General features: G+C 40.2%; 1 protein-coding gene across 1 annotated transcript in view; it reads left to right on the plus strand.

The window, feature by feature from the left end:
- Nucleotides 1-25,252, plus strand: part of SLIT1 (slit guidance ligand 1) — a 789,534-nt gene that overhangs the window by 561,782 nt on the left and 202,500 nt on the right. The window contains exons 19-23 of the mRNA XM_085606416.1: nucleotides 3,991-4,134; nucleotides 5,150-5,316; nucleotides 7,809-7,941; nucleotides 14,315-14,383; nucleotides 19,366-19,437. Coding sequence (XP_085462542.1) covers nucleotides 3,991-4,134; nucleotides 5,150-5,316; nucleotides 7,809-7,941; nucleotides 14,315-14,383; nucleotides 19,366-19,437 — 585 coding nt within the window. The remainder of the gene's footprint in view (nucleotides 1-3,990; nucleotides 4,135-5,149; nucleotides 5,317-7,808; nucleotides 7,942-14,314; nucleotides 14,384-19,365; nucleotides 19,438-25,252) is intronic.

Raw genomic sequence — 25,252 nt, forward strand, 5'->3', positions numbered from 1 at the left:
TTTAGAAGCGACCCATTGATTCCTTGCGCGTTTCGACGTGCATCTCGCCTTGTTCACAGGTGGGTAGCATTATAAACTCCAAGTGGTCACATGACCCATCTTTCCAACTACAGGCCCCAGAGTGCACCAATGTGAATACTGTAATTCAAAATGTGGTAAAATGCAAAATTCAATACTGCTTAATAGCGTGTTTTAATGCAAATGTCACGGAAGTTCATTTTTCATTGTGCAAGGTGCATTCTGTTAAAATCATGTTGCTAATTGCATTTTGCTGCAGCGCTTAATAATTTCTTGAAAAGCGGTGTTGCCAAAGAGAGATTGTCACCTCTCTCATCTCCCTTTCTTTACTTCCGCTTACCATCTAGCCATGGAAATCCTTAGGCTGGTGCGGTCGTTAAAGCGGGTCATGCCCCCTTCCATTAAATGTTTGTGAAAGTCTCCATTTATCGGGGGCCCCCGACCCTGCAGGGCGGGCTCTGTGCAGCAGGAACGGAGAATCCTGTTATTTGGGCTCGACCAGAAGAAACATACAGAGCCCAACTCCGTCTTATTTTCAAGTAGGACATTTATTCGTCTGCGCTGCAGTTTAGAAGCGACCCATTGATTCCTTACGCGTTTCGACGTGCATCTCGCCTTGTTCACAGGTGGGTAGCATTATAAACTCCAAGTGGTCACATGACCCATCTTTCCAACTACAGGCCCCAGAGTGCACCAATGTGAATACTGTAATTCAAAATGTGGCAAAATGCAAAATTCAATACTGCTTAATAGCGTGTTTTAATGCAAATGTCACGGAAGTTCATTTTTCATTGTGCAAGGTGCATTCTGTTAAAATCATGTTGCTAAGTGCATTTTGCTGCAGCGCTTTCTTGAAAAGCGGTGTTGCCAAAGAGAGATTGTCACCTCTCTCATCTCCCTTTCTTTACTCCCGCTTACCATCTAGCCATGGAAATCCTTAGGCTGGTGCGGTCGTTAAAGCCCCCACCACCACCCCGGGGGCTTTATTGTTTGAGGGAGGGGGGCTGTGTGGCCCGCCCTCCTGGAGCCCTTGAGGGCCCTGGGGACCACCATCAGTGATGTCATCAGTGATGTCATTTGAGATGTCATCAGTGATGTCATCAGTGATGTCACTGACCATGTCATGAGTGATGTAATATGTGACGTCATCAGTAGTGCATTGCGGGGGCGCGAGTTATAGTTAGCTGAACTAACTATAACGGGGAATTTCTAGGGTTTTGTACGAGGGAAATGTCCAGCTAACTATAACACCCCTGAATCCTATGGTTTTTTCAGTGAAAAAATATATATATATATATATATATATATATATATATATATATATATATATATATATATATATATATATGTATTTATATATATATATATATGTCACACACAAACCACGGAAGTGCGGAGCTTCAAACACGGCGGTCCTGGACGGGCTCCGGCGGCCCCATACCTTACAAACACGACTTCTCGAAATGTTACGAAAAGAAATCCAGGAGCCCCAGGGGTGCTGTATTCAAAGTTTAATCCAGGTAAATGTTCTGCCTCACCAACGCGTTTCGCTAAAAAGCTGGTTCACGGTATGGCTGATAGAAAGTTACCACTTTCTATCAGCCATACCGTCAACAAGCTTTTTAGCGAAACGCGTTGGTGAGGCAGAACATTTGCCTGGATTAAACTTTGAATACAGCACCCCTGGGAGTCCTGGATTTCTTTTCGTAACATTTCGAGAAGTCGTGTTTGTAATGTATATATGTATATATATGTATTTATATAAATATATATGCATTTGGTGTATTTAACAACATTTTAAGGTTTCTTTAAAGCAGACTATAGTCATTTAGAATAAAATATTTAATTTTGTTTTCATCTAAACATGCAATATGGATTTAGGTGATTTAATATTTAGATATTTATGAGGTTTCCAAATATTACATTGTTTCTTACTTCCTAAAACAGATTTATGTGTAATAGGCAAGATCAGAGGTTCTGGGACAAGGGCAATGAATGTGTGCCAGGTCTGAATGGAAAGTTGAGCCTCGGTGAGTGTCTAAGACCGTGAGGGATGATTTGTCAACTACAAAACAGAAAGCAGTGGGGCAGCTCCCTATTTTGAGCACCTTCTGCAGAGATATGTATGTATTTACCTGTCACAGGTTTAAATAATGGTAGGGTTTATGAAATGGACACGATTCACTTGGATAACAGTAAAATCTCTTAAATGTGTGCTGTATAGATGGTCAATAGACTAGAAAAGAAAAAGAAAAATAACTTTCCAGTGAAGAACATGAAATGTCATCATACAACATGGTCAATATGTTTAGAGGAATTAGTATTTATATGGCTTAGGGCAGAAATGTCCCTTGCATTAAAGGTCCATTCTGTTTTTGTGCAGAGTTTGGTAATCTTTAGCTGAACCATTTGTGTAGTTTAGTTTTTCTTTCATTTTTGCATATTTTGACAATGTTTTCTATTGCTCATATCCTACTTACATACTATTTCTTCTTTTTTAGTCAAATGTATGCCCCTGGCTTCCACTTATCTATCTTCAACAGTGCACCACAGTTCTCACCCACTTCCCTCTTAATATTTTTCATATGCTAAGGAGAAACGGTGATTGGTTATCTGTGCACATTTCAATCTAAAGTTGAAGGTTTAACAAACCATTTTCAAGTCTTACCTAATACAATTAAAGCTGATATGGAAACTCTAAGTCTAGTCAAGAAAATCTTATCTGCTCCCCTGTCATCTTTCCTTTCTTTGCTAAAAGGTCCATGAACCATCCGTTGTCAGCCTGAAAGTGATAGTGACTGGTGCTTGCCAAGGGCAATAGGATGCTGTGGGAGGAAAGGAGAGAACTGAATTGTTAGGGAAACTGTCCCTATTACCCTCTAAAAAAATTTGTTATCATTGACTACGAATTATAGATAGTCCACGCTAGGTAGCACTAGGGTGATGCAAAACGTAGAATGATATTTACCAAGTCATGCAACCCCACCTTGCGTGGCCCTGTGTGGCTTAGTAAATCTGGAGTAACGCAGGGCAGCGCAAGTCGCTGCCTTGCGTTACTCTGCCCCAGGAGGCATTCCATGGGTGGAGCGTGGGTGTTCTCCCACATCCACCCATTGATTCTGGCGCATTCCTAGATTTACCGAGACTGGTAAACCTGGGAATGCACCAAAATGGTAAGCTTTACCAGGGGAGGTATAACAAGGAGAAAGAGGAACCCATGTACCGTGGTGCAAGGGTTCCTGTGTTGGAGCTAAACAGCAGCTTGTGTGCCAGCACAGGCAGAGGGCAGAAATGCAACATATCTTGGTAGATGGTGCATTCCTGCCCTCTCCCTTTTACGCAGCACCGGAAGGTGTCTTGCTGCATTGTGTTGCTTGAAATAATGATAAATAAAGCCTTATATTTGTTTAGAAATGGCACACCCTGATTCACACAGTCAGGATCTGCAGGCATTTAAGTCATTGGATTGAATTTAGTATGATGAAAATTCTACCAGCCTACTGAATTTTCCCTAGTATTAACTTTGAGATTAGGTTTGGGACTTGAGGGTTCCCAGGGAAGGGGCATGTGGCAGCCATCCGGAAGATAATGAGCACTTGGAATTGATGGCAATAAATATGCTCTAAGTGTGGAGATTGGGTGTGAAAAAAGTGCACCCCGCTCCATATGTGCAAGAGATGGCCCGATACTGATATCTCCGTTAGAAAAAATTATTTCCTGTTAGGGAACGTTGCAAAGTGTTTTTTGTGCTACTGCACATTTCCACCACACTTACTCCTGTGGATTGACTGCATGGTAGCCAATCCATAGGTCCATAGGCAGATTATACGTTTTTGTGACTCACTAAAAAGTCAGAAATCGAAGCAATTCCTTGGAGGAAATCCACTAATACTAGTTTTCTGACTTTAAAATTGGTTATCAAATTGTGTACAACCAGCCCAATGTACTTAATTGTTCTTTTTCCTAATTCAGGATGCTGCGGAATAACAAGATAGGCTGCGTGCACAATGACAGCTTCACTGGGCTAAGGAACGTAAGGTTACTCTCCCTCTATGATAATCAGATCACCACTGTCGCCCCTGGAGCATTTGATACATTGCAGTCACTCTCAACTTTGTAAGTTCCAATCTGCATGTTATATAGTCTTCTTATTGAATATGTGTTTATAGCTGCTATGTGTCTGATCCAAAATACCCCTTGCTATATGTTGTGGCCCTTTGTATGTTTACGAGTATTTTATATTTGATCCAAAATAGCATTGGGCAGAAACATTAACATCAAACATTCATGGATATTGATATCAGTAGAACGGCCACATAAGAAAATCCCCACCACGTCTGCACAGACAAACAATTTTAAAGGAGTAGGGTCTATTTTTTATTTTCTTTCAAAATCTAGTGTCCTGTATTGTTAGAAGCTTCTATTTAGCCGACAACCCATCATTGACCTCCATTGTTTGCTTCATGTTGCTTTGTATTTATATATATATTTATATATTTGTATTTATATATTTTGAAGACTTAACACTGTAAAGATGAGTAGCAGAGCATATTGTTGGCAGAAAATGTATGTAAATGTAATAGCCTAATATTCGTTAACAGAAAGAAAACCACTGTCACACATGCTCTAGGTTTTTGACACACCTATGAATGTGGTGGGGGATTGCACAGGGTGTGTAGGTCTCCCAAACTGTTGTCCCATTCTGCTTATTTGGATTTGCTATGCGTATTGGTTGTCTCGCAACCAGATGAGACTCAAACAAGCAGGCTATGGAACCAGACCGAGTACTGGTCACAGCTGCATTACAAATAACGCTCAATATCAATAAACTGTACCTGCTTCAACAAATGTTCTAACCATTAAGATGGCTGGTTGGCTTAACATACCAACTGAATACTATATGCCATCCACGGTTATACATTTTCGTCATGGTGAGGCTGGTTCTGTATTAATTCCCCCTAAATTGCTAAATTGAACTATAATAATTCTGTAACAAAACAGTTATTATGTCATATTTCAAGAATGATGGTTTTAACCCAGGAATAATGCCTGTTGTGGTCTCCTTACTGTCTGAGCAGTGGTGGTCATACCCAGGCTGATGTGTCCAATGCTTTCCGCCATGTTTGTTTAGGAATCTGTTGGCTAACCCCTTCAACTGCAACTGCCAGCTCGCCTGGCTGGGAGAGTGGCTGAGAAAGAGGAAGATTGTGACCGGGAATCCTCGTTGCCAAAACCCCGACTTCCTGAGACAGATCCCTCTTCAAGACGTAGCCTTCCCCGACTTCAGGTGTGAGGAAGGTAACCCAGAGAATAATGCCATTTACCTTAATTTTAAAATTGCATATTTCCTCAGTTATAAGCTAAACTAGTGAATTTTTCATGTGTATAACTGTGAAGCGGCCAGATGATCACATGTGGAGTTTACATCCAGCTGAGTAGACAAAAAAACAATACAAGAAGTTTTATTACTTTATGGTGGTGTCTTAGCAACACAAATCTTTCTGTCTCGGACTTTGACAGGCGGTTTTGGAAATAGAAAGACTAGTCATTTTCTTCACAAGACATTTTTTGTGGCAATAAACACAGCTGCAGCATATTGTCAGCATTTCAGGTTTTAATTTATTTTTACTTATAGTTTATGTGTGTGAGAAGCAAGGGACTGAGTTAGTCTTAGAGGTCAAAAGAAGTATGAAACAGTGGCCATAGCTTGGTAGCTAATGGTAATAAGATTAATATTAGTAGAGGTTCCCTTACACAATAGCAAGACTCTTTATTACCCTTAGTCTATGCCCAAATGAAGCCCATTAATAGGGAGCTAGTAATGTTAATACAGATCCAATATACTTTAAACCGCAACAGATAAGTCTGTCCTGACTCTAAAGGCATGTGACTTCACAGGCCAGGCTCCATGAAAAATGATACTTCATCAGTGCTTCTAGAATTATGTAGAATTCAGGGCTTTCCCGTGAAAGACAGACAGACTAGTGTTCAAAGTTAATGGCCCATTGGCCTTGTCCTCGGCGGCACTCCAGCTGCCCCCACACATCTGGTCATTTTAAGCCAGTAGTTTTCCACTCTTGGCGATTCTGTCACCGTTAAAGGCACCTCATAACTTTAGAAGTTGTACTTCCCCTCCCTCCAACCCGTATTCTGGATGGATTTAAACTCCAGGCTCAGGATAATTTCAGTAAAGGCATTTGATCGAGTATCAGATGCAATGTGGCTTAAAGGGAAGGATAGCTTGATTGAGAAAGGCTTCACGTAGGAATATGATCACCAAGACCATGGGGGTAATCATGAGAATATTTCTTTTTTCAAGAAACATTCTTGTATTGGGGATCTCAGTAAATGAAAACATTAATGACCAGATCCTTCTCGCCCATGTGCATGCAGGTGCAGAAAAGCTGTGCTTTTGATATGCATTTTGGTTTGGTGGTGTTTGCATGGAGACATTGTTTTAGTAGTGAGACAAACTGTGTTCAACACAATTCATCAATTCTTTATCCATGTTTCGTTTTAAACAATAGAGAATTATAGATGATAACTGGAGTACTCGGTCTATTATTTGTACATGCCTATAGCTAAAACATAAGGCACACTCAAGCAATGAAACAGAAGACATTAGTTCACTCACAGTACATTCCCTTGCACTGCACTAGAGCTTATCCAACTTGGAAAGCAGAATATTCCTTCTGTTTATTTCCTCGTATCTGTGTGGTACCAGTGATGCCATTTTAAGGCCCAGATGTAGCAGAAACCTAAGAAAACCACTCAGATCTGTTACCAGATGTCTATGAGTTATCATCCCATGGCATACGCTCACTCAATTCGTGCTCTGCCTCCAGCTGGTGGCAACTGTGCTGGTGCCTCAATCTGCATCTGCTCCTGATGTGCAGGAGCGGGTTATTATTTGTGAACCAGTAACCGAGGTCCCCGTTAAACACGATCCAGCAGCTAATGGGAGTTACCAGCCAACTAGGGTTTACAAGATCCGCCGGAACACACAGATATGTCATTATATACCTAGAAATGCCGCTGGATGAAATACTGGGAAAAAAATTAGGAATTGTCATGAGAATCAGGACCAAATTACTAAGAATGCACATGAAGTGAGATGAAGGGACCTCCTCTTACCACTGAACCTATATGGATTCACCGACTGGGAGGCACCAGTGACTAGGTAGAACTATTTCACTGCAAGAGGGAAAAGAGTGGAAGAACACGGTAAAAGAGTGTTAGGAGTTAGCGGGGAGGAGTACTTTCAAAAGCCATTTGGAGAGTCCATTTTACATTTGGAGATTCTAACAGAGACCATTATTGATATTACCTCACTGCCTTGATTTGTCGTCCTTCGTTTTACCAGACTTGTGTCCTTGATTAATATGCATTCAAGGTGTAGAATGCCGACCATACTAAGAAAACAGCAAAAAAGAGGAAAAAAAGAAATAGCTTCATACAAAGGGCTGGAATTGCAAGTGTAATACACCCCTGACGAAGTGGAGAGGGTAAGGAAGAGTGGAAATTATGGATTGTAAACCCCCCCTCCCAATAAGATCAATGAAAAACACATCTTGCTAATTGATACACATTGAAAGGAAGCACATGAAACCAGTGCATTTTAAAGGAGCAAACAGGTAGATCATCTTGTCTAAAAGCTGGAGTAAATAATGGCTTGATTCTAGTTTTCCAGCTTGAGGACAGAAGATACAGGCATGTAGATGCATGATAAATCGGTCCTTACAGATGAGACACATAATTTTATTTAGTTTTTGCTGTCCTTTCTTTAATAGGTCTTGAGGAGATGAGCTGCGTCCCCAGGCCCCAGTGCCCCCAGGAGTGCACGTGTTTGGACACCGTTGTCCGTTGCAGCAACAAGCATCTCCTGGCTCTGCCAAAAGGGATTCCGAAGAACGTCACTGAACTGTGAGTAATCCAGCGCCCTGGTAATGACAGCCTTTTAAAGAGCAAAAGTAGGTTGACGAATGGTGCTGCAATTCAGCCCTTTTTACATATAGTGGGATCCTGCATTTACAAATTGCAATCTCTGTATTCAGGATTCTCAAGCACTCATCTAAGTTCATTCCAAAAGTGTGACTCAGAATGGACAAAAAACACATACAGAAGTGAAAACACATACAATTCATGTTTTGGGATAAAACACAGTAAGTACATTTACTACATAAATGTTATCATAAACCACAATGGTCAACAATGTGATTCTGTCTACCATACTATAAAAAGACAGATAATTCTATGTTAATGGTGCACCTTCACAAAACAATGAATACATCTATGCAACATCTGATTTTTGAAGGATGTTTCCACATTTCTCTGGATTTACAGTATTCTAAAGAATGCACGCCAGCAACCTACGCAAATTGTTGATTCCCATCTTACTTCTGTAGCCTCACACTTACTCATTTGGATTGTCTCCACTACAGACAATCTGCAATTGTAAGAAGTGGGGAAATAAGCATTGGCACAATTAACATTTTTGTTCAATATGGAAAATACCTTCCTGTGAGGTGGAGAAAAGCCTTCCCCTGCATTACCTGTTAATATGGGGTTATTTGGTCTTCTTTCACAGACTCTTTGCACACATCGTCCAACCTTACATGAGCATTTAAGATGGGGAAAAAATTAGATGAGATATGCAATAAAGATTATTACTGTGAATGTTCACCACATTCCTAATGGATACTTTCCAGCCCTAATACCAGGAATGGCCCGATCCAGCCCCAACTTTAATCTTGCAGACTGTAGCGAGACTACCATACTGATTTACTGCTGGAGAAAGTAGAGTTTAAGCTAGAAAATGTATTGGCTCATGATTCGGGAATTCCAGTACCAAATCCAAATGTATGATGTAAGTGTAATTTAAGACCACAAAAGGTTATGTGAATGAGGTCCATATAGTGTACATTCTCTGAAATCATCTGGATGCTAATGCAGCCAGAAGATTGCCAGGGTCTCAATTCAAAGGAAAGGAGTGGTTTTGGAATATCAAGGGCGGAATATCGATGCCACACAATATCATTATCAGAATATTAAGAACAAGAATGCCAACAAATATGTTTATATTTTCTATACCCAACTCCACATATACCGTCCTTGATGATATATATATTTTCAAGGTACTTAGATGTGGAGTTAAGAATAGTAAATCTACACCTACCTCTGTGCACTTACTTACATGATATTTGGCTCCACGATAATCTGGTCACAACATTGCCTCAATATTCCCTCCTCAAATTTCCATGCTACAATGAAAGGAAACAGAACTTCACCCCATTCCCTTTTATAGATCTCATCAAAATGTATACACATAAATGCACACTGTGGTCTAGCAGAGCTCTTTATAATTTTTGTTGTGCCTTTGGCAGAAAGTATCATGCTTATGCTGATGTGATATCTATGTGTGGACACCAATTATTGGGCCTGGTTAAATAAAGAAATGCAATGCTATAGATAGTATTTCTCTGAGCTGGGGTTCATTTGAAGCATGTAATGACTACCTCCTAGAGGGCGGGTGGAGTTAGCAATATGTATGTTATATAAATAGATAGATAGATATATATATAGATGGATATAATTTTACCACATGTGCCCTAAGTATGCCATTTGTATTATGAAATATAAATGTGGCTGTTTCCCATGGTTCCCTTTATTAAAAACCCACTCCATGACACTTTGAGCAGTCGTCATATGCCCGCGCCACAGAGCACTGTCATTGTGGCCCACATCGCAAGCTTAATATACATACATTTCACTTGTTTCATAGTAAAGGACCATAGCAATAAAAGGAGTTGGGACACACTGACTCGAGAATGTAAAGTGGGCATCTGCAATAATAGCTTTCTGCTTTCTCGACCTCCATAATGTATTACCTCTTTCTCCACTTCAATAATGTTTCCTCTTTCTCCTCATCTGCTGCCACAGATTGTTTTTAAAACATGTTTGCTACATGACTGAAAAACTGTCAGTCTCTTTTCCTGCCTCAAATCCGAATGTATCAATGTTTGTATAGTTAAATATCAGTATAAACATGATTAAAGGCCAAAGACTGTAATATTCGGGTACACAAAACTATTGTACAGAATATTAAATAGGGGAAATCCACCCAATTTTAAAAATTTCGATGCAGAGCAAAATTTGACAAGAAAGAACACCCAAATTCCATCTGAGGCGCACCCAAAAAACAGGCAGGTTTCACAGTTCAAACAGTGTTTGTGATTCTTTCTGACAAAATGATTTCCCAAAACATCCAAACCACCTAGGAACATGACTCTTTATTCATGTGGATCGTGGGTTCTCACAGTACCTAATTTTACTGCTGAGAACCACTTTAACTGCCTGAAACTGTATGGATTGGCCAGTTCTCTGCATTTTTCCTTCATGGTAGGCATAAGCTAAGTTTATGTAATTATTATGGAATTTGTTGACGCTTATACTGGGAATAAAAAAGTGGTCAGCCACTTGCCCTCCTTTTAGTAGCTACGTGCATCTACCACCTAATATCAGCTATTTCCTACATCTGGATTTCCAAATGTGCATTGAGGATACTTTGCGGTGCATCAACATTTAGCGTAGTGAGTTGGCCTGTACCTGCAGTAGTCTCCAAAATCCTTTTAGTGGTTGAAGTTCTTTAAGTCTCTGAAGCCACTTAAGACTGAATCACAGAGTGTTGTGAGCAGAATGGGACAGAGAGAATTGATCCTATGCATCTGATTTGCTGGTTGGCGTGCCCGGCCGGTAGATTTGGAGAAGGTAAGGTTAAACTGCTACTAGTTCGTACATTTGAAAGAATCACTGGTTTTCTCTTTGGATACCTAGTATTCAAGGTTGGTTCTTAAAACCCTTAATGTAGAGCATTAAATGAGGAACAGAAATACTTCAGGATCTGCAAGATTCTGAAATCTAATTTCTTCCAGTTCACTTGATGATGCCTCTCTGGGATCATCGTTTTAGGAGACAACTGTAACTGGTGTCATCAATACTCCTTTGGATGGTGCTTTTGTTTTGTCCTCTTTCCTTTCACTCTCCCAAACAACCATTTCCCATTCCTGCCTCTGACTTACCCCATCTGGCACTGATTGCTTTGAAGTGGGTCTATTCATATACTCATACAGTGCCAAATTTCTTGTTGGTAATCCAATTCAAAATACGCCTGTCAGTCTAATTAGTGAATTTTGATGTGTAAACCCTTCCCTCCCATGTAAGCTTGGGCCCATGATAGGCCTTTGCCCACAATTACTAGTGCCGAATATGGTGCTCCCATTCCTCTGGAACCATATACCCTCCCAGACGATGTAAATTATTGAACACATACATGTTAACTCCTATAGTCTGTAATATCAATCTTTCTTAATATTTGGTACAAATGAGCAACAAGAATAATAGAATGAGTTTTCAAAGTGCACTTAGTTAGTAGTCCAGTATTGGAAACTGTTAGCATAAGCAGCCTAAGTCTTTTTATGTTGACTGTATCACATGTCGGAAAACAATTTAACTCTGACAAACCCCATTACAGCCCCCTTCCGTCCACAAATCCAACACCAATACAAAGCCAGACTTGACAACCAGGTGACTCCGGGAGCCCATGCATACTCGGTTTATTGACAAACTATTGTGTGGTGGAGGTGTCGAGGTGCTGGCCAGGTGCAGTTAGATGCTCCACTCATAGATCTTGCGTACAGAACTAAACATTTAGTAAATAGCTCCTAGAACCAAACCAGGGAGATTTAATCAAATACGCCCTCCAATGTAGATGAGAAGATGTTCTAATTTGTACACACTCCCATCTAAACTTAGGGGGCCCGATTCACAGAACTAACTTAAGACAAAATCCTAAACTTACTACCATTTTGGTATTCACAGAAGGCACTTACTCATTTTGGTATTCACAGAAGGCACTTACTCATTTCGGTATTCACAGAAGTTAGGAGTCCTAACTTTAGGACTCCTAAATGCTTTCTGTGAATACCGAAAGTCTTAAAATTAGGATTTTTCTCAGTTTAGTAGTAGTATAGTTAGGACTCCTAACTTTAGGACTCCTAAATGCCTTCTGAGAATACCGAAAGTCTTAAAATTAGGATTTTTCTCAATTTAGTACTAAATTGAGGAAAAATTCTAATTTTAAGACTTTCGGTATTCACAGAAGGCATTTAGGAGTCCTAAAGTTAGGAGTCCTAACTATACTACTACTAAACTGAGAAAAATCCTAATTTTAAGACTTTCGGTATTCACAGAAGGCATTTAGGAGTCCTAAAGTTAGGACTCCTAACTTCTGTGAATACCGAAATGAGTAAGTGCCTTCTGTGAATACCAAAATGGTAATAAGTTTAGGATTTTGTCTTAGTTAGTTCTGTGAATCGGGCCCCCTAACTCTAAGTACGGTTACTTTGATGAATCCGTCAGTACATCCTTAATCTAAATCTTGTGCCAGGCAGACAAGATTGGGATCCCTGTTTAGGAGCTTAGAAAATGGCGGATGGAGCGGCCCTGGAGGTGCATCTAGCCTCCCCTTATTTTTCTTTCCTTTAAAATGGATGACGTCACATTGTCAGTTTCTGTGGCTCTGTTCCCCTGTAACTTTTGCTTTACTATTCATATTTGTGTAGATCTGCGCACTTTGCTGGTTCGCAGGGGTGGGGCTCTTTTTGGGCCTCTTCTGTCTGCAACTCGTCGTACAAAAGCTCATCGTTAACGCTGAAATACAGCGCCCAAGGATGAGCAAGAAAGAGCAAGGGGAAACAACAACTGGGTAAATAGAACAGGGAAAGAAAGAAGGAAAATTGGAAGGAAGGGTGAAAAAAAGAAGTATGGATGAATGAGTAGGTGAATGAAAGAGTATGTGGATGAATTGGTGAAAGGATGAGTGAATGATAGGTGGATGGACAGATAAAAGAATGTTAAAGTAAAGAGATGGGTGAGTGAATGGATAGGTAGATGGACAGGTGAAATGATGGCAGAGTAAAGGAATGGATAGTTGGAGGGACTGGTGAAAGCATAGCAAAGTATAGGGATGAATGGAGGGGAGAGGAGTTGGCCTAACTGCTAGGGCGCTCGACCTCGGACCTGGGGAACTGGGTTCGAGTCTCGGTAATGACGCTAAACATCCTGTGATTCTGGGCAAATCACTTATTCTCCCTGTGCCTAACAAAAAATGAATGTGTGTCCTCATGTAACGTAACTGGTGCTATGTAAAGCGCTCTGATACCTGATTGGATTCGGGTCAAGTTCGCGCTATATAAAAAAAAAAAACTCTGGAGTGGGTGAAAAGATGAGTGGATGGCAGAGTGGATAAATGAATGGTTGAATAGCAGAGTGGATGGATTGATGAATGAATAGCAGAGTGGTAGGATGGATGGATGGATTGAAGAGTAGACGAGTGAATGGATGGTAGAGTGGACAGCAGGGTGGATGGATCGTATAATGGAGGATGGATCGCAGACTGGATGGGAGGATGGCACAGTAGATGGATGGAAGGCAGATTGAATGGGTGAATGCCAAGTTGAATGAGTAGATGGATGGCAGAGTGGATGGATGGCAACGTGAATGAATGGATGATTGGATAGCAGAGTGGATGGATGGATGGAAGAGTGATGAATGGATGGCATAGTGGATGGATGACCGATGGAGTGATGGACATGTGGATAGCAGAGTGGATGGATTGCAGAGTGAAGGCATGAATGGCAGAATGTATGGACAGATGGGTGGCAAATTAGGTGGATTGATGCATGACAGAGTGGATGAATGGATAGTTGAACAGCAGAGTAGATGGATGTATGACAGAGTGGATGGAAGGAAGAGTTGATGAATAGAGGATAGCAGAGTGGATGGATGGCAGAGTGGATGATTGGTTTGATGGATGGCAGAGTGGATGGAGGGATGGCAGAGTGGATGGAAAGATAGATGGCAGAGTAGATTGATGGGTGGCTGCAAGTATGGATAGTATAGTGGATGGATGACAGAGTGTGTGGATGGATGGATAGCACATTGGGTGGATGAATGGATGGATAGAATGGAGAAAGATTGAATGATTGATGAAAGAATGAATGGATGACAGAATGTAAAGGTGAAATAGTGCATATTAGTAGGTGGATGGAAGGGTGAACGAATGAATGGATAGATGCATGGATGGAAGAGACCAGGAGTCTGTTCTAGGGAGGGTTCATCTCACTTGCTTTGCTTGGAGGCATCAGATTTTAATTCAAACTGGGGGCTATTTTCATTTCCTGGCTACTATTTTGCTGGTTCATATCACAGAACTGACCATGCCTCTCTCACTCTATAGGTATCTGGATGGGAACCAGTTCACCATGGTACCAGGACAGCTCTCCACATACAAATATCTGCAGCTTGTGTAAGTAAAACAAAGTAACACATTTGGCAAAATGTATAACACAACCTTCACCATGTGCTTCCTGGTTCAGGATGTTCCTAAATGTAGGCAAAAGCAAATGTTTATGTTGGAAATAAGGAAGTAAGAATGTGGGCTCTCTAAAATCTCATGCTGGTGTGGCCTTCTTGCAACCACTGTACACATGTGAAAGCCACTGTTTGCAATAAAAATTAAGAGAGAATGGTGTCCCATAATAGAGTCAGGCACAAAATACACCACAACAAAATTACCCTTTACATAGTTTAACCCCTTGTGTGCCCATGACGAGCTGGACTCGTCATGGGCCGCGGTTGCGCTGTGCCCATGACGAGTCCAGCTTGTCATAAACCCCGCCCGCTAATGTAACGGCCGGCACAGGGCGGGGAAAGGGCGTGGCACACAAGGGGTTAAAAGGACTGTTGTGTTAAATTGAACCCTGTTATCGACAGATAAACAGTAACTCCATCAGCCACTGAGGAATGTCAAAGTAGATTCCAGGTTCAAGGTGTTTAGACTGAGTACACAATTCATAAACATTAAGAAAAAAGTCCAATGTAAATCAAGGCTGGTTTAAGGTCAATTAAAAGTATTTGTAGGAAAATGTTAAATAAGAGTTGCCGCTTCTCAGTAAAGTGAAACGGCACCTAATGTATTTCCTCTATCGTAATGAAGTTCCAGTAATGCGTATCACCTCTGTCTACTATTGTTTGTTTCTGGGGTGCGTAAGTATGGAATAATTTATTGTTTTATGTATTTATTTTATTGTTGATTTTTATGAAGCATAAAGTGAGCTGCGGGGTCAGCAGAGCGCTGTACATGGATGCATGACATGTAGGCAACATGAGGACAGTGAGGCCAGGGGCCAGTGGAGCACTGTACATGGACAGCATGTGAGTGTTGCGACATGGAGATTTATTTACAATGAGAACTTAGGGCAGTAAGTGCATCTAGATAAGGAAGAAATCAGCAACAGCATCACCATAAGGTGAAATGGAAAATGGGAAGGGAGCAATCTAGAGTGGGAGCAGACGAGCTGGGGCGTGAGATATTTAGACCTGTTCCACCCAGCAGCATCGGAGAGTGCCAGGACACTGTTAACAAGCATTGGCAAAGACAATAGGTCTCGCCTATGTAAGTACATTAGAGTAGAGTGTTGTGGAGTATAGAGCCTCTGAGCAGTGACATTGAATGCAGTGGTATTGAATTCAGCAGCATAAAATGTAGTGTTACAGAATGCAGTGGCGTAGATTAGAGTGGTGCATGGTATAGTGGAGTGGCACAGAATGGAGTGGCTCAAAGTGCAGTGGCGTACAGTAGAGTGGTGTAGAGTGGTGCAAAGCGGAGTGCCGTAGAGCTGAGTGATGCAGAGGGCAGTCGCGCAGAGTGGAATTGAGTGGCATAGAGTGCAGTGGCATAGAGTGCAGAGTAGAGTCGAGTGGCATAGAGTGGTGCAGAGTAGAGTATAGGGCCGTAGAGTGCAGTGGCATAGAGTGCTATGACTCAGAGAGTAGTAGCGTACAGTGAAACAGTGCAGAGAAGAGTTGTGGAGAGTTCAGTGGCGGAGAGTAGAGTGTCAGAGTGCAGTGGTGTATAGTGTAGATGAGGGGTGTAGACCTCAGTGGCATAGAGTACAGTGGCAAAGAGTGCAGTGACATAGAATGCAGTTGTGTAGAGTGCATTGGTGGAGAGTGCAGTGGCTAAGAGTAGAGTGGCTTAGAGTGCAGTGGCATAGAATGGAGTGTCACAGAGTGGAGTAGAGTGGTGGAGAGTGCAGTGGCATAGAGTAGACTGTTGAGTGATGTAGAGTGTAATGGCTTAGAGTAAAATGGTGCAGAGCGCAGGAGCATAGAGTAGAATAGAGTGGCATACAGAGGATTGGCATAGAGTGCAGGAGTAATAGAGTTGAGTGTCACAGAGTAAAGTGTATTTGCACAGCGTGTATTGGCATAGAGTGCAGTGGCATAGAGTGCAGTGTTGCAGAGTGGTGAAGAGTACAGTGGCATAGAGTGGAGTTGTGCAGAGTAGATTGGTGTGGCCTAGACTGGGGTGGTGTAGAGTACAGTGGCGAAGAGTGTAGTGGTGTAGAGTAGAGTGGTGAAGAGTGCATTGGCATACAGTAGAGTGGTACAGGGTAGAGTAGAAAGGCATTACGTGAAGTGGCATAGAGTGCAGTGGTGCAGAGTGCAGTGGCCTTGAGTGGTGTAAAGTGGAGTGGTGCAGAGTAGACTACATTTGTCTGGAGTGGTGCTAAGTAGAGTGGAGTGACGTAGAGCGGAGTATGCATGGTATGGTAGCTCACTGCCATTACAGGCAACCTTTTTTCAATTGTTATTATTATTTATTATTATTTTGATTTGTAAACCGCACAGCTACCCAACAAGGCCTCCCGGTGCTGGACAAGGCGGAGGCAGAGCCACACAAGCGCTAGGCAACAGACCGAGATAAAAATCAGGCTTGGTCTCAAAAAAGAAAAGTCTTTAAGTTAGCAGAGAGTGAGAGTTATTAAGATCGTTTGGGAGAGCATTCCAGAGTTTAGAGCCCAGGTAGGAAAAAGAGCGGCCACCCATACGAACAAGATGAAACCTGAGAACAGAGAAAGGTTGGAGGATCTCAACTGTCGAGCAGGCACATAAGGTGTTACCAAACTTTGGATTTATGAGGGAGCCAGGCCAAATTTGGCCCAGTACATGTAACATAGAGCCTTAAACTTGATATGCTTTTTCACTGTGAGGCAATGTAATTGCTGGAGCAGAGGTAAAGCCGAAGTGCATGTAGGCAGATGAAAAAGAAGACGCACAGCTGCATTCTGAATAACCTGTAGCTGATGGACTGATGCTTTTTCTGCGCCCAGATATAATACATTGCCATAGTCAAGCCTGGATATTACCAGAGCCTGCAAGACCGTTCTCTGAGCTGCCGGTGGAATTAGCCAGACAATTTTTTAAATCCATTTAAGAATGGCAAAACAGGTCACTGAGACCCCAAGACCCAATTGAAATAACAATTACATTTGCACAGACATACAGTTATACTAATAAAACTATACAGTGCAAAAACGAAAATGTGTGGAAATTGCAACACCTGGTGTAATGATTTGTTTTTTTGTTAAATTAATGTAATTGTGTCCAATACACTTCAGAAATAAGTAAAAATGTGCTTCAATTGTGTTCCTAATTCTGATATATTCTGAAACACTTATACAGTTAATTTAAATGTTGTTGTGTGCTATAAGAAATCTCTTTCCTACCCACAGTATCCAGTAAGGTTGTCACATAAATCCTCTCACTTTGAGTCAGAGAAATAAAAGTAAACAAGCACCCTTGGAAGTCATCTTGTAACATTTGACCTCGGTCTTTGAATGCTCAGCAAATGTGACAAGATAAGAACACAGCTTAAAGGACTATTTACAGAAAGGAGTTTGTGGAAGACTACAGTAAACACTTTTTAGGCAAGGGGAGATACAAACTGAACCTGTAGAGCCTAAAGTCAGCAAATAGAAAGCCAGAAAATGTGAGCTACCAACCACAATGCCAATGGTAACTGGGCGGAATGCATTCCTAGGTCAACTTTTTCAAAGTCCCCAAGATGTCTTTAGCAAACCAAGCAGCTGCGCTGTCTGGCAGGCTGTGACCTAAAAAGAGCGCTAGAGTATTCCAAAGATCTCTTCAAACATCTACTCTATGAAGGGGTGTACACTTTAGTGATTTTCAGACTCAGACTGTATCAATATGAGCACCATCCAAGTGAGTCCAACACCACTCTGTTGTAACCAAAGCATCCATAAATATTACTCATTGCCTATGGCAACTACAGGCTTTACAGTACATGTATGCCGCTTGCCATAAAACCTTAAAACTTTTAATTGTCCATATTACACATTAAATATAATCCACTCACTAACATCTTTAAGGAACATGAAAGATGAAGAGATTGCGAAATGTGTGTGTTTGTCCACTTCTGTGCTTCTGTGCATATATGGGTAGGTGTGTGTGCATGTATGTATTTGAATGGGTATGAGCTTGCAAGTGTAGTTGTACATTCACAAAGAACAGTAGCATTTACTGCAGAACTTTGAAGAAAGCAGTCCCTGTGGTATGTAGGCTTTTAGTCTGGAATATCAAACAGGCAGTATCGAGCAACCTTAATATTATAACCAAAATGTCGAGTACCAAAATATCAATGAGGCATTTGTACATAGGTAAGTGTAGAATTGCTGTTCTCAATTCCACATCTATGTACATTAAAGATATATGGATATCGTCAAGGTACATATATGTGGAGTTATGTGGAGAAAGCCTATATATGCTTACCTGACGATATTTTGGTCCTGGATATTTTGGCTATGATATGAAGGTATCTCAATATTACCTAGGCAACAATGAGTGGCGAAACCGTATGCAGGATAGCAGTATAATATTGCGTGCAAGCCCTGAGTTTGCATAAGTGAGTACAAAGCATGATGACTAAGATATGAAGCGTAGACAGCACGAACAGTTTATCTAAAGGGATAGAATCAATAATGTGGGAGACAGGCTTTGCTCTGGCCCCCTGGAGACCAAGGAGAATAGTTTGTATTTTAAATGTATGCTATCACTAACAGGACCAACCATTGACTGTGTGAAGTGGGGCAATTCCGTAAAAGACTGAAGAGAAATTGTGCAGTGAATTTAATGTCTTCAACAAGGTGAGAGCAACATTGTGAAGGGTGAATAGCCTTCTGTTAAAAGCAGTTTAGTTTGCTCATCATTAGAGGTCTAATGTGGGGTTTAGAGGTCTAATAAGGGAAGTCAGTGATTTTTTTTTAAAATCTGATTTTCACAATACAGATTATAGACGAATGCCTCCAGAGATCCCTACAGTGAGGACGAGGTATATCAGGGGGACGTGATGGGAAAGAGGACATGGTATGTGTGTACTTAAGTTATATAACAATGGCTTTGAACATGTTGTTTGCTTCTTTTCAGAGATTTAAGCAACAATAGGATCAACTCTTTGAGCAACTCGTCTTTCACCAACATGAGCCAACTCACAACACTGTAAGTCAATAAACCAGGCATGTGATAAAATTGTGAGCTATTGATAACATTTAGAAGGTGCACATGCATCACCAATAGTTAAGTGAGTGGATGTCTGAATATACCTACTCATAAAGATGCTGCCAGGCTGGCACTAAAATATTTTAAGATTTAATAGATGATGGCCTCTCTGACGAGGCTGCATATGAAATAGGATCCCTAACTTGTCTTGATTTCTTCTCCAAAAGAAAGCAGCCAATTCCTCTTTTGAAAACGTCAATGGTCGTGTACACCCATAGGCCTGCCTAGTGTCATTTGTCAATAGGGCCAATATTTATCACAGGAATGAGCATTAAATGAGGGAGTTGATTGACCCCTTGGCTACCTGTGCAAGCTAAAGAGACTTCAGTGCAGAGATACTTCACCCTTTCCCTTCACCTTTCGGTTCATGCATACAGGTCTGTAGCCTTGTGTCTGTACCTGGGTCTATCGCACTGTTTAGCAGAAGTTATTGCTAATTTGCTTTTTTGTGTCTTTTCACACAACCGGGAGAGGCACTGTCAGAAGGTTAAAACATTCTTCTATTGGCTTCAGTCAGATTAAGGGACTCAATAATGCCCTACTTATCAAACTTGCAATTGTAATTATTTTCTGAGAATTGTTTTTCCTTTGTCGAAGTGAAAATTTAGGTGTCACATGAACAAAAAGATACTGGCGCATGGCAGATAGGTTTTGTCGTGTATTATCAAGCAGTGCTTGTGCACCACTGCCCTTGCAAGCACTCTCCGAAGATGGGGAGTAAACCAGGCATTCATAGATATCCTCCGTTACTGATAGGAGCCACATACCCTCTCTTGTGTTCTCACGTGTGGTGCGCTTGACTGTTCACAGACCTTTGGTAAGCAGTTTCAGCTGATATATTGTATCAAATTACTTTCTTCTGAGATGCTAAGAAAGTACCCAACTTTATAGAAACTGGACATGTCCACGGAATCTTTCTTCTTTTTTATCCTTTCCTTATAGCACATATTAAGGATACATCACTGTTTCTATACCTAATATATCGCCTTCTGAGACACGCCAAGTCATTGATCACCGGATCTTTAGTTAATGTATACACATTCAACATACAATGGTGATTTATTTTATAATGTACTATTATTGACTTCTGGAGTTCCTTAGATTGAAGGTTTTATCGTCATGTGGTGTAAGTGCATTGATACATATTGTACATTTTAAAGTGCTGCTTTGTTTTTCTGTACCAATAAAAATGTGATTAAAAAAGAGAGGATACATGACGATGAACAGTTTTTATTCTTAAATAAACTAGTTTTTCCACGTTATTTACGGTGCTGCAACGTGGTTCCATGATGGAATATCGTTAACATAAATATCGTCAGAAATAAATATCGTCACTAAAATATCGCTTACATTAATATCGTCATCCTATACTTAAACAAGGATTCACACAAATATCGATTTTTTTTTATCGACAACCCTAATATCGTTCACACTAATATCGACAACATAAATATCGACTACTACATGATCGACTTTATTTTAAATAACATGACCTTAGACATATATATCGACTACACTAACATCGACGACCTATCTGCTTATAGAAATATACAAAAAATATCGTCTTTTTATTACCAACTCGATATGCACTATTCTTTTATTTTACACACTTTTTTTAAATATTTTACTTTACAAAACTATTCACACATATAATTATTTAACGGTTTTCTAATTCAAAATAACGTTCTCGACCAATGATTTTGAAATTTCACTAATTGAACCAATCAAAAGCTACCATTAATTAACTCACTAATATAAAAACAATTATACACTTAACGTAATTTACCATTTATGGGCCAAACTTGGAGAAAAACGGTTACCTTGCTGAGAGAAGAAAATACAAACCTACGACTACAACTACAAAACGTCATACTACACTTGAAGTAAGTAAAATCCCATTGCTTTTTTCATTCGAACTTAGCATAAAGTAGATAAACTCCCTAAATTAAAAAGTGTTCTTCTTTAGAGTGAAAAAAGAACATGTTGAACTTATCAACAACGACCAGAAACTTACATGTAAAAACATTTATTAACTACCTTATCCATGTCTACTTAGATAGCTGACAAAAATTATTTAAACTTGCTAAGTAAATGTACAATTTACTTCATATATTAACAACTACTATCATCCAAATACTATAAGTAACACAATGATTAGAAAAAAAAAATGAATGCTGCGCTAGGTTGCTGTCCAGTAGCACAGGCGCAAAGGAGGATAGTTCAGTTAATCCATGAATGTATAGGCAGCATACGTGGCAACTGCTTCCAACAAAAAATCGTTTGCAGGGCCACTAAAAGTCTCAGCCATCCAATTAATTAAAGAAAAGGAACATACGTGTTCTTCAACCATCGGAGCCTCTAGCACAATCAGAGGGCAACCGGAATGTTCCTCTAAATAGCTCATAGCCAAGAAGTCGTAGGCAGCCATTGATATGTCCCAATTACCCAGGATACCATGCGCCGCACCACAAGCCATAATCCGGACACCAGAACAGGCCAACTCGTGAGACACTAAGGGCCTCATCAGTCGATCGAAATCCGGCACCGGAAACACCGTGTTGGTCAAGCACAAATCCAGAGGCCATTCAAAGGGACAATCCAGGCAGTGAAATACAGGTTGCACGCAGGTGAAGTAGGAATACCTGAAGGATAATCCATATGCCAGGCTTAAAGTCGCCAATGGCAGAGTACCATAAAAGTCAAGCATCCTATCACGAAGAAGATGCAGACGGGACAGGTGCTCGTGTGGCACAGAAACAGCAGCCATTCCGTAGTATGAAAAGTAAAAGCAGCACACCTGCCACCAGCGCCAGAAGCAGCGGAACACCTCCAAAGATGCTCGAGAAAATCGAATGAAAAAATGCCGGAATCACACCAAAAATAGTTTGGAAAGAGGTCACGAGGCCTGAGCCTACAAGTTTAAAAAAATGAGCCAGGTCGGTCGTGGACGAGGCATTGAAAATAGTTAGGATCAAAGCTCCGAAATGTAGGGGGAGGTCAGTATTCAAAACCGCCTGTACCTCAGTGCGCGTATTAGCAACGTGAAGGACAAATGTTTCACGAGAGGAAGTCAATGACACCTCTTTTTGGGACAATACAGCTCTTATTCTGCTCAACTTGTTGAACTCTGCTTTCAAGGTTGGAATCGAAGGCCAGATGGAAACATCCACCCGCCCGTACGGGGGTGAAAAGAGAACATTATTGCAGCAGACAACCCTCTCCGATACAGTTACTATATATGGGATTCCCACTAACATCCCGCAGCAAGCTTCATTATTCAAAATTAAATAACTACTGTTTGCAAGCAGCGTCAAAGAAGGCGTAATCACAGGCACTGGGACACCTCGTAGGACGCAGGCCAAAATCGGGGCTTGTACATTGCATGCACCGTGTAATTGAATGTGCCTACATACCAAAGAATGATCTGGTGTCGTGGTACATTCCTCACCCTTCAGATAAACCTCAGTTCCGTCCCTAGTACATCTATACGTAAAGGGGAGGGACCAAACCTCATGTATGAAAGCGGTGCCCAGCTGTTCATATCTACCCAGAGCATAATGTTTCATACAAGACGTAAACTTAAGAAGTGCGAACGGTAGAGTTATCAACCCGTATATAAGCCACGTGACTGAATTGATTTCCGCCACAGAGAAAGGTAACGGTTCTAATTTTTCAATATGTAATACTGAATATGTAGCATCTTTCATGGACATAAATAGCTGCTTATCAGTAATGTTAAAAGGAATGAATAACGATGTAGTGCTCAAATAGTCCCAAGGGACCCTCCCTGCCTTTAACGTCTGCAATGTCCATGCAAACTGCATAACAGAACGCAACTGGTTTTGACCATTATATAACACAGACATATCATCATGCACAATATCAACAACTGACGAAACAATATTATCTAATGTATAAATTCTGGAAGAGAGAGTGCTAATGCTGTTATCTATAACGGCTAAAACCTTTTCCATGTTTGCTTGGTCAATAGCTCTCAATCTTGAAGCCGCATCAATTTGCGAAAATTTCCACACTTCGTTGTAAATAGCATACGCCCACCTTTTGGTTCTGCCACCCACAGGACCTTTAACAAAATAATTCAAATCTATTTTGTCATGTAACTTCGATAAATGAACTTTGACAGATGCTAAGGTGGAATGTCGCAGCCAGGATTGACATAACTTTCCCACAGAATATGTAGTTACAGTATGTGACGACTCAAACCGAGGGTCTACGCGTTCCAGAGGACTAAATACCCTTTTGATCAAAAATAAATTGTAAACTCAGGGAAAGTTCTGGATAGTAAACCATAATAAATTACTATTCTAACTCCAATCCAACATAAGTCAGGGAAAGTGCTGGATAGTAAACCATAATAAATTACTATTCTAACTCCAAACATAACATAACTCAGGGAAAGTGCTGGATAGTAAACCATAATAAATTACTAATCTAACTCCAATCCAACATAAGTCAGGGAAAGTTCTGGATAGTAAACCATAATAAATTACTATTCTAACTCCAATCCAACATAAGTCAGGGAAAGTGCTGGATAGTAAACCATAATAAATTACTATTCTAACTCCAAACATAACATAAGTCAGGGAAAGTGCTGGATAGTAAACCATAATAAATTACTATTCTAACTCCAATCCAACATAAGTCAGGGAAAGTGCTGGATAGTAAACCATAATAAATTACTATTCTAACTCCAATCCAACATAAGTCAGGGAAAGTGCTGGATAGTAAACCATAATAAATTACTATTCTAACTCCAAACATAACATAACTCAGGGAAAGTGCTGGATAGTAAACCATAACAAATTACTATTCTAACTCCAATCCAACATAAGTCAGGGAAAGTGCTGGATAGTAAACCATAATAAATTACTATTCTAACTCCAAACATAACATAAGTCAGGGAAAGTGCTGGATAGTAAACCATAACATAAGTCAGGGAGAGTGCTGGATAGTAAACCATAATAAATGACTATTCTAACTCCAATCCAACATAAGTCATGGAAACTGCTGGATAGTAAACCATAATAAATTACTATTCTAGCTCCAAACATAACATAACTCAGGGAAAGTGTTGGATAGTAAACCATAACAAATTACTATTCTAACTCCAATCCAACATAAGTCAGGGAAAGTGCTGGATAGTAAACCATAATAAATTACTATTCTAACTCCAAACATAACATAACTCAGGGAAAGTGCTGGATAGTAAACCATAATAAATTACTATTCTAACTCCAATCCAACATAAGTCAGGGAAAGTGCTGGATAGTAAACCATAATAAATTACTATTCTAACTCCAATCCAACATAAGTCAGGGAAAGTGCTGGATAGTAAACCATAATAAATTACTATTCTAACTCCAAACATAACATAACTCAGGGAAAGTGCTGGATAGCAAACTATAATAAATTACTATTCTAACTCCAATCCAACATAAGTCAGGAAATGTGCAGGTTATTAAACAAAATAAATGTTTCTATCTAAATTATTTTTTAGACCCTATTCCCCTATAATACCAAAATAACGCTTCTTCAATATTAATTTAATATTTTTTAATAATATTAAAAAATAAATTTCGTGTAAAAATTTTAATTTCGATGTTAAATTTTGATTCCATGATACATTTCTAATTTATTAATATTTTATACAATTTTTAAAGACTACATTTTTAAATTACTACCCACCCTAATCCCCTATAATATCAAAAACCCGCTCCTAAAATTTTTATTTGAC

This window comes from Triturus cristatus, chromosome 1_2, assembly GCF_964204655.1.
Source record: "Triturus cristatus chromosome 1_2, aTriCri1.1, whole genome shotgun sequence".
Lineage (NCBI taxonomy): Eukaryota > Metazoa > Chordata > Amphibia > Caudata > Salamandridae > Triturus > Triturus cristatus.